This window comes from Juglans microcarpa x Juglans regia, chromosome 5S, assembly GCF_004785595.1.
Source record: "Juglans microcarpa x Juglans regia isolate MS1-56 chromosome 5S, Jm3101_v1.0, whole genome shotgun sequence".
Taxonomy (NCBI): domain Eukaryota; kingdom Viridiplantae; phylum Streptophyta; class Magnoliopsida; order Fagales; family Juglandaceae; genus Juglans; species Juglans microcarpa x Juglans regia.
The window spans coordinates 2779489-2793915 of record NC_054603.1 but is presented as its reverse complement, the minus strand read 5'-3'; the positions used below and the strand labels follow the sequence as shown (position 1 = coordinate 2793915).

The 14427-nt window shown below is 28.9% G+C and overlaps 1 protein-coding gene across 1 annotated transcript; it reads left to right on the top strand.

Moving 5' to 3' along the window:
- Window positions 1–904: 904 nt before the first annotated feature.
- On the top strand, window positions 905–3259 carry LOC121267937 (NAC domain-containing protein 2-like). The gene is made up of 3 exons (XM_041172035.1): window positions 905–1109; window positions 1314–1606; window positions 2462–3259. The coding sequence occupies exons 1-3, from the start codon at window positions 905–907 to the stop codon at window positions 3257–3259; spliced, it is 1296 nt and encodes a 431-aa protein (XP_041027969.1).
- Window positions 3260–14427: the final 11168 nt, after the last annotated feature.

The window sequence follows — 14427 nt, the reverse complement described above, 5'->3', positions numbered from 1 at the left end:
TAGGTGGAGCCAACGGTGAAAAATTGCTATGATAGTATACTCTCTGCAGCAGCTGCTACAGCAAATAGTGCATATGGTAGCCATTTTACAATCTTCCATGAAAACTTACTTATTATATCTTGTATCTTGTGGTTGTATTTGTTTTGTGGTTGTTGCTTATGTTATTTTGTGATTTTTTGTTATTTTGGATCACAAATATGGGTGTTTGAGAATGTGGGCAGCAACTATATATGAATGTTGTACCGTGGACAGTGATGAAACTTTTATATTTAGATATTGATATGGTATAAATTGTTTATTAGATGAGACTTTGTTTATTGTTTTTGGATATTGATATCGTGTGATGAAACTTTGTTTATTGGATTGTGAAAATGAAAATGAATATGATTGTTGGAGATTATGAAAAAAGAATTAATTATAAAATAAAAAATAATAATATTTTATTATTATAGAGAGTGTGATGACTAATCCAATGTAGACTTTAAGTTTTAAATTATTAGCTAAAGTGAAAAAGTTACATATTAATCAAAATTTGAAGAATAAGATGGCCAATCCAATATTAATTCTTTAAACATTAATTAATCACAGAATACTTATTGCGGCAACAAATTTCGCCACAATAAATGCTTTTGCAGCAATTTTTCATATTCATGGAGATAAGTGCCACTACAGTTACAATAGTTTTTCAGGCGATTTAACATTAAATTCTCCCTCCACATTTTCCAAATTCAGGCTGAATTCCGCGGCAAATTTAAAATTTGAAGTAAGTTGTCGAGGTTATATATATATACTATACTTGCAGGATGTCATCGAGAATTCGAAGTAAGTTGTCGAGGTTATATACTATACTTGCAGGATGTCATCGAGAAAAAGAAAGGTGAAAGAAATAGGAGGAAACCGATCCATGGATGAAAACACGAAATCGGTAAAGATGATGGAAGAGAGTAGTCATTTCGGTTTGGATGATATTCCGCGTGGTTTTCGGTTCCTTCCCACCGATGAAGAGCTCATCCGTTATTACGTGATCAACAAAGTCTTGGATAAACCTCTCCCATTAAACAAATTCATAGATGTTAATATTTACAACTACAATCCAGATCAACTGGCTGGTTCGTCTTCTATCTCTCTTCTCTTTTTTTTTTTCATTTATCATTTTCCTCTTCGTATTTGCTGCATGCGTGCCTACATTGCCTCTCTCTTCTTTTTAATTTGACCTGTTTCATTCATGGTGTTGCATGTTGATTTATTTTAAGTGATTATTGATGAAATATGATCTATATATAATTTTCTTTATCATGATCATGGACATGCAGAGATATATGGAGGTAGAGAAGAGAATGAGCCAATGTATTTTTTCAGTCCAAGGGAACGGAAGTATGCCAACGGGAGCCGTCCGAACCGTGTAACTGGAACGGGACATTGGAGGGCTACCGGAAAAGATAAACACATTCCAGCGATGGGACCGACGATAGGGTTCACGACGGCGCTGGGATTTCATGAAGGGAAATCAAAAAAAGATAAAAAAACCAAGTGGATCATGCATGAATACCGAGTCAACTACGAGTACCTGAATGTTCCGAGGAGTACTCCTGATCAACCTATGATGGTATATACATATAAATATTATATATTTCCCTTTCTAGAAAATGAAAACGTATATATGCATACATATATATATATATATATATATATATATAATAATTCATTGCATATATTATCATGACTACTAAATAAAACAACGGGTACGTAATAATATTACTAATGCATTTATCTATGAAATTATATTAATGCATTGGTTAGAAAAAAAATTGAGAATAATATTTTTAGATATATTGTTTATTATATTTTCAAAATGAAAGAAAATAATTTATTTATATTAAAAATAAATTTTGTATTGGGATATTTATATATATATATATTTATATATATGAAAGTGAATAGGTAAATCAGTTGAAAAGATCGATGTTTAAATATAATTTTTTAAAAGTATTTTTTGTTTGGATATTTGTGAAAGTGTCTTTTATTTTTGTGTTTGGATAATGATTGCATGAAAAGTTGGAATAGTTTAATTTAAATTTAGATTTGAAGATATTTATAAATGTGGGATTTATTAATTAAGAATTATCCAAAAAGAATTTGAAACAATATATATTATACGGAAATATATAGTTAATATTTTATTGCATATATAGAAAAGTAATTTATTTGAGGACACGATTAATTAATCAGGGCATATATAATATTAATAATATTATGATCTCGAAGGTTATATCATTTACTAGTTAAAGCAAACATCTACGTACAGATCGACAGTACGTACATATATTATACGTATTCCATCATGAACTAACTGAACTAAAATTGCCAAAAATAAAAAAAAATAAGCAAGTTATTCAATTTAATTCAATGATAACTTTATCTTTTTCCTGATATCTATCGATCTATATATGCATGCATGCAGTTGGATAAGTGGGTTCTCTGCAAGATATATGAGAATGTAAGGGGGCCAAAAGGAAAGTCGACTGATGAAATGCAAGATATTCCATCAAAAACCAGCTGCTTTCCTCATCATGATCATGCAGATCAAGGAGGTCGGGAGCGCTCGATTATTTCATCTCCACCACGCACGTTGTTGCTCATAAATCAAGTTCCTCCAGTACCTAATAATTATGATTTGAGCAATGCGCTTAACTCTCCATGTCAGTTTGATCAGTACTACTCGGGACAGATGATCTCAGCATTTGGTGAACATGATCATCATCACGATCTTCCTATAGCATTCGAAAATACCGGGCTGCATAATTATGCTAATTTGGCGGATGATCCGTTTTTCAACACTAATATAACGAGACCGGATGATCATCATCATCAGTTATTTGCAGCTCCAGTACCAGCTTATTCGGCCAACTCTGCACCTGATTGGTGTGATGTTGATGATCAAGGCCGGCGAAAGGATGACGATGATCGGCGCGGCTTTCAACTATCAGGTCCTGCATTTAATGATCCAGTACTCGATTATGTTCCACTCGGAAATCCAGACAACTTTGCTCATGATGTTGATGATGTTTTAATTTTCTACGATGCCCGACCTAGTTCTGGGTCCGCTGGTGACCTTGATCAATCTGATCAACTTTTGCTTATGTTCGATGCAAGCTGTGATGATAATCAAAACTTTGATTTGGGGAGTACTGCTCTTGACAACATGTTTTCAGAGAATAAGGAGGAGCCAGAGAATACGGAGCCAGATCGAACATCATGATCAGGAGTGCCGGCCCAGAACTACCACATTGTGATTTTTCATTTCTCGATAAATTCTAGGAAATTGCAATTTCACGTACAAGTCCTTGAGATACATATGCAATTACTATAGTAGATAAGCCATTTATCCTGTACCTATTTGTTCAAATTAAGACTTGTAATTAAGATATATTTGTAACCCTGGTATTTGTCTTGTTTTTGACTTGGTGTATAGGTTTTTTTTGAGGCATGGATTTTTGTCTTTCTTGAGTATTTATAATCCTCAAGTTCCTGGTTATAACCATGATTTTCTTTCGCCATAAATAAAAGTTATCAATAAAATTGAGATATTGTCATTTGTTTTTTAAAAAATTAAGATATATAATCAGTTTTATTTAATTTGTATGTTGTATTTAAATTATATATCATTTCTTTACCATTCACGTAATATTTCAAGTGGAAGTTATTTGTTGTACCATATATATGATTAAATGTTACACACACATATATATAGAAATACTATAACCACAAAGTGATTACACAAAAGTAATCTCACAAATTAATGTGGCTTGATATGGTTTGTCAAATTGTAAAATTACTTTTATTATAAAGCAAATATGACGGATCACATAAATTTATGTCAATTTATAGGATTACTTTTATGTAATCCATTTGTGGCTGTAGCACTCCTCATATAGAGAAATATATATATATCGAGAGAGAGAGAGAGATGGCATAATACATTATATTAATGCTAAATATTCTATATTAATATTAATATTCATATGTTAATGTTTTATATAATGGCAATCAACCAATCATTGCTAGACTGCAATGGCCTGATCAGAGGCACGACATATGGGTGGAGATCAAGCTGATTGACCCCCCACATATATTACATGATGAGAATTTTTTTTTTCATTTTTTGATATTTATTATCAGAATTTTTTAGGTAATTAATCATTTTGTAAGTTAAACGGGGAAGAATTACTATATATATAAGCATGCCGGATCATACTTACATTTACTTCATTGAGTTTTGCTATTCATCATCTCCACACACCACACCATACTTTTTTTTTTATTCTTCTTAAACTAATTGAATTTTTCTACTCATCAACTATACAGCACACATTTAATAAGATAAAAAAAAAAATTATATGTGGTGTGTGGTATGAAGATGATAAGTAAAAACTAAAAAATATTACGATAATCAGGAAAACTCAAGTAATATATTCAAATCAAATAAATTTAATTGAGAGCCGTTTGTTTATTTCTTGTTATTTATTTATTCTATATATGTTTTCTCTTCAGGTCATTTCTTTCTATTGGGCTTAGCCCAATCCGATCCATAGCCTTTTGGGTTTGAATTGAAAAAATACGAAACAAGGCTGCCTTTCGCGGGCCACTGCTGACATTCTGGATGACCGTACAATCTCTTCAATACTTCCTTGTTATTTCGGTATCCGCAATAGCGTTAGTACCAACCCCCAAGTACTGCTAAACAACTTCCCAATTTACATATTTTTGGTCAATATTCTTTTCTACGTTGTAAAATTTAATTAAAGAGAAGTAGAAAGAAAATTAAAAGATTATAATATAAAATTAATTTTTCAAGAGTTCAATATCATTCCTTTCGAATTTCTTGTATTAGAGAAATTATCATCAACACCCTTTTATAGGCATAAGAGCATAAGGAATATGAAATTATCGTGATACATGAATTAATGAAATATATTGACGAGTTCAATAGTTTCAAGTGTTGACATGAATCGGCGTCAAGTCTAAGAGGTGGAATCCAAATGGCTATCTATCAAGTTTTTGTATGCATTTATAACAGTTTAGTCTCGTTATTATAATTACACAATTTAATTATTTTCTCGATTATATCCTGAGGAAGGAATCTATTATTCAAAATTTTGACTATATTTAAAAATTAGTTTTTTTAAAAAAAAAAAATTTTGGTTGTTAGATAGATTAATTTATGAATTTTATTTTACAATTTTTATTTCTCAAGTTTTTAACTTTGATCAAATAAGTTCCTTCATTAATAAATAATTAGAATTCCGTCAAAAAGCCACATCATCACTAATAAATTACTATCGCTCGTCATCTAAAAATAAAATATATATATATATTAATACTAACATATGTGAAATTGAAAAATATTAAAAAAGAAAACTTAAACTAATAAGAGAAAGAATAAATTATGTAATTTAATTTAAATTCTAACATATAAATCTATACAATAAAAAACTATGAAAATTCCATGAATGATAGAATGAATGGCACATAGAAAGTGAGAGCTAGTACCCCTTGATGCCCCCAAAGAGGTGGGACAATCCATGATACAAGACTCATAATGCATTGTCTAGTAAAGGTAGAGCCCAATCTCAATCAATAGAGATTCTACAGGGAAATGCCATTTGCTTTTTCAGACTCCCTTTTTTTTTTTTTTTTTTTTTGGTCATATGGATGACAATCACCAAAAGTGGCTTACCCCCCACAGCCATCACCCATGCACATGCCATTGGTAGAAGGTATGGGAGTGGAGTCATGTCCTTTTGAAAGTGGAAAAAGATGTCAAGAGAACACAAATAAATAAAAGGTAGAATTGGATCTATTTTAGACTTTTTATACAAGCAAGAGGCCGCTTCTTTCTGTCCATGTAATCGCCCCTATTATTTGAGTGAAAAACATGTTGCACTTTGCATGGTTTTTAAAGTTCTAATATATGGAAAAATTATAATTATTAATCGATATGTAAAATATATATATATATATATTCTCTTCATATTGTTGACATTATAAAATTTTATTTGCAAGAAAATAACTCTATATATAATTACGACTCTTAATTTTCTAATTTATAGATTGTCCCAGAATAAATCAAAGTTCCAAAAACTAAATAAAATTACCCATCCATATAACTTCTCATCTCATAGTACCTCCATTTCTAAAACCATATTCATATGCATTATGTAATGGACAAAAAAATATTTGAAATTATTTAACTTTTTTCACGAATAATTATTCTCATCAGTCATGATTCACTATTCTACACTTCATACCTTATGAAAAAAATATTATCAGGTGTGAAGTATAAAGATAAATAGTAACTGATGTATAGTAAAATCTTTTTCCCATATACTCAGCACATAATTGAATGGATCATACATAATAAAAAGTATTGTTGTTTATTTTTCTTTTTCTTTTTTATAAGTATAATAATAATAATAATTTGACCCACCAAATTTTCAATTTTGCTTTCAACCTAAACAAATAAATTAAGGGTATATTTTGGGGCACAATTATTTTCAAATTATTTTACTATTATTTTACTATTATTCGTACTCAGATAGTTTGAGAACTACAAAGTACAAATCCCATGTGTCGAAGAACGTATGCAGTACGAAGTGATATACCTAATACGATGGAAGTTGTCCCAACTTTCTTTCCGACCAGCTCTGATGATATTAGTGATGATGGGGCTTGTACGAAAAGATAGTCTCGTGATCCTTTTTATGTAGTCAATGGCTGTGTGCTACTAATTATTATTTCCTGCCACCTTTTAATTAATTTTACTGTTGCCTCTATGTTGCTTCGTACACTGATTAATTAGCACCAATATCAGACCCGTCTACTAAGTTCTTTTTCCCCCCCATTAATAACGCTGCTTTTGGAAAAAAAAAAAAAAAAAAAAAATCAAATTCCCTTATTTGATGCTGTTTTTGGCAAAATCATCTGCCCTCCGATCTCTCTACCGTTATTTCTCTCTTTCGTTGTCGCATTTACATGATTAATTACGTTTGAAAAAATTAATATTAAATACAGTTTTAGAATATATAAGTTTTACAAATTATTTAAAAAAAAATATAATTTATTATTAAAAAATTAATTTTTTTTATATAAATCTTATTATTACTCACTTTTTTAAAAGAAAGGCGCACATACTCTTTATAACTATAATTATTACTTATGATGAAGAAGAAACAAGTGATAAAAGAAAAAGGAAAAATTTTTCTTGCAAAAATTAACAAAAATAAAATAAAAATCATTAGAACCCGCCCTTTGTGTTGGTAAAGTGGTGCCATGATGGCATTGCCATGTCTATAATACCACCTTTTTTACACATTCCTTGATTCTTGCACAATTCCCGCCTTGATCTACGTTTTGGCGTTTCTTAAATTTGATTAAAGTGGTGATTACTTAAAAAGGAAGTACAAGGCAGCATTATTAATTTCTATGACTTACATAAAGTTTAGTTTTAAATTTGGTCTCAAAAAGTTTGATTTTCCCCCACTTTTCCTTTTAGAACAACTGAACAAGGTCACACATGCCCCTCGCCTCGGGGGGAATCAACCCATTAAGCCATCATTCATAGATAAATTAAAATATGAAAAGAAATGATATTTATAGTTTTAAAATTGTAAATTCTTTTGTTTAAAAAAAAAAAGATAAATATGAGATACACGTAAAAAAATAATTTTTTTAACAATAAATTTTATGTTTTCTAAAAGTGAATGCCTGATTGTATCTAATATTATTTAAATATAAAAATAGAACATGATATGCTTAAAAATAGCACCTTATCTTTAACCTTTTTGTATTCTATTTTCTTGTTCAGATTCGAGACTTAAATATTTTTCATAATATTCATTAAATAAATATTTTTTTCACATTAAATTTTATCATTTCGATCACATTAATTGATATAAAATATATTTTAATAATTTTATAAATAATAGAAATATAAAATAGATAGTAATATTATTTTATCGGTAGCGATCCATAAGCAAAAGGTACTGAGAGCACATACCATGATTTTTTCTTTGCTGTCATTTTCCTAAAGTTAATGTAGCCGAAAGATTTTTCTCAGAACATAAATTTTAAAACGTTTTGCTGCTGTCTTTGTCTTAAAAAATTTGTATGTTTTTATTTATTTATTATTATTTACCATAATATATGTTGGTGGTCAGCCTACTTTGCCAATCTGTCATGCAGACATGTCCTGTCCCTGCTTGTCTGCAAGATGCCACGACCTTTGCCCATTACCAGGGCCCCTTCTTCCTATACGAAAATAATTCACTTTGCCTTCCCTTTGATAATAGTCCCTAAATACTTCACACCCAAAGTTCGTAGATATTAGATTCATATCTTACAAGAAGAAGGAGGAGGAGGAGTGAATAGTGAATGACGTGCTTCTTAAGAGATGTTTTGGTTTTCTTGTGCAAAAAAATGTAGAGAAGTACTATATATAAAAATAAATTTATAAACTGATATGATTTTATATAAATTGTTAGATTTATTTTATGATAAAAATAACTTTACAATCTGACGTACCACATCAAATTTCGTTACTTTATAGATTTATTTTCTTAAAAATATAAATTTGATTTTTTTTTTCCTTTTCAAAGTTGGTTAATTAATAATCTTTCCAGAACAATCATTCCCTATATATAGACACACACGATATGTCATCTTTTTAGCCACCTTTTGAATAGAAGACGTGACATTACTATAATGGTAGCACGAGAAGTGACTATGTGCAATGTCACTGAAATGGTTGCTTTCTTTGGTAAGTTGTTATGGGAACAATTTCAATCTTTACTTTCGACATTTTTCTTAGACATAAGGGGAACTGATTGGACAAATTGATTGGATCTTTAACATCTTCGTATGGGTATGCCCTCAAGGTGGGAAAAACTTGTAATTTTCTACAATTATTTGTGTAACCTAATCCTTCCTTGCAAACAATCCATGTGTGAATGGATATTGATTATACAATGTTTTCTCCAACCACCCTTAAGTGTAACATAGACGTGACTAGCACATTCCTTTGTCATGAGAATTCATATTTTCCCAGTTTCTACATTTAGAAATTAGTACTTTAAATCATGTTGTTAGGATTCATTGTCTTACTCTTTTGTGAACATTTAGAATAGAATATTTTTAAATAACTCACCTTTTAGAAATTTAAAAAAAAAAAAAAACATAAAAATTGGCTCCCTAAAATAATTTTAAAAAATATTATATATCATCATTTATTATTATTATTATTATTATTATTATTATTTTGATATATAATGTTATTAAAATGATTAAAAAATAAAATAATATTTTTAAAACAATAATTTACAGCAAAGTTTGAGTACAATGATCATCATATTTCACCAATTGAGCTAGATTGCAACTTTGTTTCCATGAAATATTGGAGATTTTTTTTCCTTCAAGGACTAAAATTCAACACTTTATTGGTGCAAATAATACTTTTAAGGTCATACCCCCTAATAAAAAATTAGAGATTTAATCAATTTCGTGTAAGAAAATTTTGAGAATGAGATTCACGAAATCGAGATTTATTCTATAGAAATGGATCCAAAAGACCCTGCTTTAGAGAGGTTCACGGAATAAAAAAAAAAAAAAAAAAAAAAGAGACTTTCAATTTTTAATGAAAAGTTTATAAAGAAAAGATATTAAAGTATTAAATAAAAAGAGAGAATGATAACGCGTGAGGAACAATTAGACGACAAAGTTTGCTTTCGAAGTGATTTTGAAAATTAGGAAATAAAATAAAAATAATATCGACATTTCAGAGCAAACAAAAACTAAACTATTTGTTGAGATTAATAATTAAAAAGACCACCAAATCACAACAAATTAACTACAACCACAGCTTGGACTACTAAACATTTTGTAGTTCCTAGGTTTGTCCCAATTCTTTCCAGCAGGGCAGTCCTCCTGTCGTGGACTACTGTATTTATATATACGACAGGACGTATAGTTTCCTTCCTGCCCTTCCCTATATTCAAGGACGGTACGTTGTTCCCAATGTTTGATTACAACCCAAGAGTATTAATGCTATTATGTCCTTTACTATACATTCATTTTATCCTACTTATTAAAAATATTAAAAAAATATATGTTTAAAATAAAATGATATTTGAAAATATAAAATGATGGCTTGAAAATATAAAAAGATGAATATTAAAATTTTAGATTTTTTATACTATTTTATATTTATATTTTTAATTTTTTTAATAAATTATGTAACACCACATCGTGATATCATGTTAAGAGAACAATATAAATGGTATAAATTATGAAATACAGTAACACTTCTCTTACAACCCAATACCAATCTATAAGGGTATTGTATTACCCAAAAATTATAAAAGAAATAATTGATTTAAAAAAATTATAATGATAAGATGAGATGAAATGAAATAGAAAACTGTTTCTATATCTAAACGGGCCTAAATGTTCTTAGATTTTTTTTTTTCGTAATCGCGAGAGAGCTACTAATTCTTCTTCATTGATTAATGATTCCTCTTTGTGGGGTTCACATATATGTAGAAGATAAATGATAGTTGCAGTTATAAGTGTGCAAGTATCGTGCAATCACTTTTAAAAAAATGAATAAATACGATATTCACAATAAAAGAAATTAATTTTTTAATAGTGAACCCTATTCTTTTTTAAAGTGATTGTATGACGTTTGTGCACTCTACGACTGTATATAATATTACTCTATACAGCTCTGCATCAATTAAAAAATAAAAGATTAATGTTATATATAAGATTAAAGCATATAAATTTCGTGCAGATATTTAAAAAAAAAAAAAAACATATTATAATGCCCATCTTCATCTTTAACCCATATTATTCAATAGACCGTACTCATTTGATTGGCTAACTAGAGTATTTCAAATACTTTCAAATATTTTTACTATTATTATTTATTTTTATTTATTTTTTACTACTATTAATTAATTTTTACCTACTTCTTACTATTATTTAATATTTTATTATTACTTTTTCATTACGTTTTCACCATTATTCACATCGGACAAGTGCACCTTTTTTTTTTTTTCTTTCAATTATTTTTTATACATTTTTAAATATTTTTAAAAAATACAATAAAAAGATCAATTCACTAATAATAAACTTATTTAACCATTAAGTAAAAAAATTAAAAAAATAAAAATTCAATCAGTCACTTTCATTTCATTTTCCTATTCAATATTACGTAAAATACATGTAGGTGACAAAATCGTGATTGTTTAAGAAAAAAATACAAAAACTCCTACACTAATGAGTTTGATCCGCAATACCTTTTACTTTCTATTAGAAGCTGTTTTTACTTTGTACAGATCAATATTCTCAGCTTACGTTCTCTTCTGATCTCTCATTATTCCTTGTTGCTTAAATTTTTCGTCATGTCTCCACCATCTTTTTTATTATTTATAATCTCTTTAATTAATTATATATTCATGTCTTTTTCTTCAAAGCAGTTCATCTCATCAATTAACGATCATTGGTCATTATACATGAAGAGGAAGGAGGGTTGTGGCCGGAGCTTTATGAAGGCAACCTTTTCTTAAGAAATAATACAAATGGTAAGTGCATAATCATGTAATTAAATCTATTTTTTACAATTTAAAGTTTCCATTCCAATTTAAATTATATTATGCACGTAAATAGTGTGTGGTGCATGTAAAGACCTTTAAATATAATTATTGAATGATCGAAATAAATTGTGCTACTTGAAAACCTTTATATCTGACTATTATTATTTGTTATGTCTATTATTATTTTGACTTTGGCGTGTTTGAATTGAAAAAATTAATATTTTGTTACAAAATGGTTGTAAATTAATGGTTGTGTTCGTATATATTGGTCCTCTTAGAGAAAATGCAGGAGACTATATATTATATATATATATATATATATATATATATATATATCCTTCAAAATATTTTATTTATTTTTTGGTTGGTCCTGTGCACCCTTCCGGGATTTTTAAATGAGCAATGCTACACAACTTCCTCAACCTCTACACATTACATTTTTTTAAATTTTTAATATTTTTTTAATATATTTTTTTGAGTTTATTCTTTTTAAATTGATTTAATTCTTCTATTTATTATTCATATATTAAATATTTGATAAAATAAAAATTAAAAAAAATATAGTGCGTAAAAGTTGTGTGAATAATAATAAATTGTGTAGATTTTTTCTCTTGAACTTCTCTATGCAGCAAACATGGTTTGGAATCTGCATGGACAGATTTGTTTCTTTCTTAAAATCAACAAAAATCCATAGAGACAGTCGGGATTTTTAAATGAACAATACTACACAATCTTCTCAATCTCTACACATCACATTTTTTTTAATTTTTAATATTTTTTTAATATATTTTTTTGAGTTTATTCTTTTTAAATTGATTTAATTCTTCTATTTATTATTTATATATTAAATATTTGATAAAATAAAAAATAATAAAAATTAAAAAAAATATAGTACGTAAAAATTATGTAAATAGTAATAAATTGTGTAGATTTTTTCTCCGTGAACTTCTCTCTACAGCAAACATGGTTTGGAATCTGCATGGACAGATTTGTTTCTTTCTTAAAATCAACAAAAATCCATAGAGACGGTCTCTTGGCCCTCGGGTCTTGCAACTGCATTTTATTTTTATGTTTTTACAATTGTGATTATTGAGTGACCAAGGAAGCCTCCCATAAACCTTCCCCATTTTCTAATTCTCGTATTAATATTTTCTCCTGCAATGTTTAGCATTGAAAAAATTATATATAATTTGTTTGAATGCTGGAAATAAGAACTTTCAATGGAGTGTTATTACTTTAACACTCTAAATATAACACCCTTGTAATATTATGGATGTAACAGATATTGCTTTGCGTACCATATATATATATATATATATATATATAATATATATTAAGGAAAATTGTCATAGTTCATTCATCATATAAACTTATATCCATGACCAGATACATTTTAAAATGTCCATATATCAAACATGATATTATAACTAAAATAATATATTTGGAGCTCCATCAGTACACTATTTCCTTTTGTGACTAGCATGGTTTTCATTATTGTTAATACTCTCTATAAACAAATGTCTAAGAGACAATACTTTCTGCGTAAACAGAAACTCAACTTTACCCTTCATAGAAAAGATAACTTAATCTCTACAGATAAACGTATGAGAGATGAATTTTTTTTTTTTTTGTAATTAACAAAAAAGAAACCAAAAAGGAAAGAGGTAAGATAGATGCGAAAAATGACAGATAACAATTTGGACCAACTCCGATAGAGTTTGGAATCTGTGACTGTTTGTGAAGATAACAGACTTGTCTCTTTTCAACCACATAGGTCAGATTTGAAAGGTTTGATGGTGGTGAGTCCGGTGATTTGGCGTGTGTGTCAAGAAAAGCTGCCGGAATGGGTGGTGCTGTTTGAGGACCACGTGCAAATGTGGGCGACACGTAAAAACCACGTGCGGTGATTTTCACAAAACCACCACTTTCGTTTGAACGATTTTTCGACTTGTGAATCTGCTTGTGTTACCCGTGTCTTCAGGGAGTTGTCAGAAAGCTGTAGATAACCACGTGCGGTGATTTTTCCAAAACTACCACTTTCCTCTAAACGATTTTCGACTTATAAATCTGCTTGTGCCACGTATGTCTCTAGGGAGTTGTTAGAAAATTATAGATTTGTCTTTTTCAACCTTAAAAAAAGTAAAATAGAACTAAGTAAAAAAAATCTTGATAGACAAAGTGGGTGAGTGGAAGAAGGATGTAAGGAGGAGGAGAAAGAGGAAGTCGAGGCCTCCTCCCTCCAACAAAAATCAGATTTAGAACTCTTGATTTTTAACGAGATTGAGAGGAAAAGAGATTGCTAAGGTTTTTTTATTTGTGATTCAATTTGCATACCATATTAAACATTAAAAAATATATTTTCTTAAATTTATGTCATATTAATAGTGTTATAATGACGCTACACTTAGAGTGATATATAGAATTTTCCCATTCGATGTCTCTTGAAATTTGCTAATCTAAAAAGTTTTTCTTCCTTCCAATTTCGCAAAAATTAAAATAATTTATTAGTTTTGAACTCTTCAATTGGGCTTAAATTTTCAACAGGGATTGAAAATATGAAGACTCCATTTTCAAAATGATCGAAAAAGGGATAAATTATTAATATATGTACGAACGTCAACAGTGTGAGTGTGCCTACCACTATTGTTCATAAAAATATGGAGGCTATTCTGAATACTTGGAAATGACCTTTGGATGTATTTAATATCCCATGATACATTGATACTTTGTCAGTGGGACTGTGGGGCAGTGGGAGTGTTTATGTAGCCTTCAATTCATT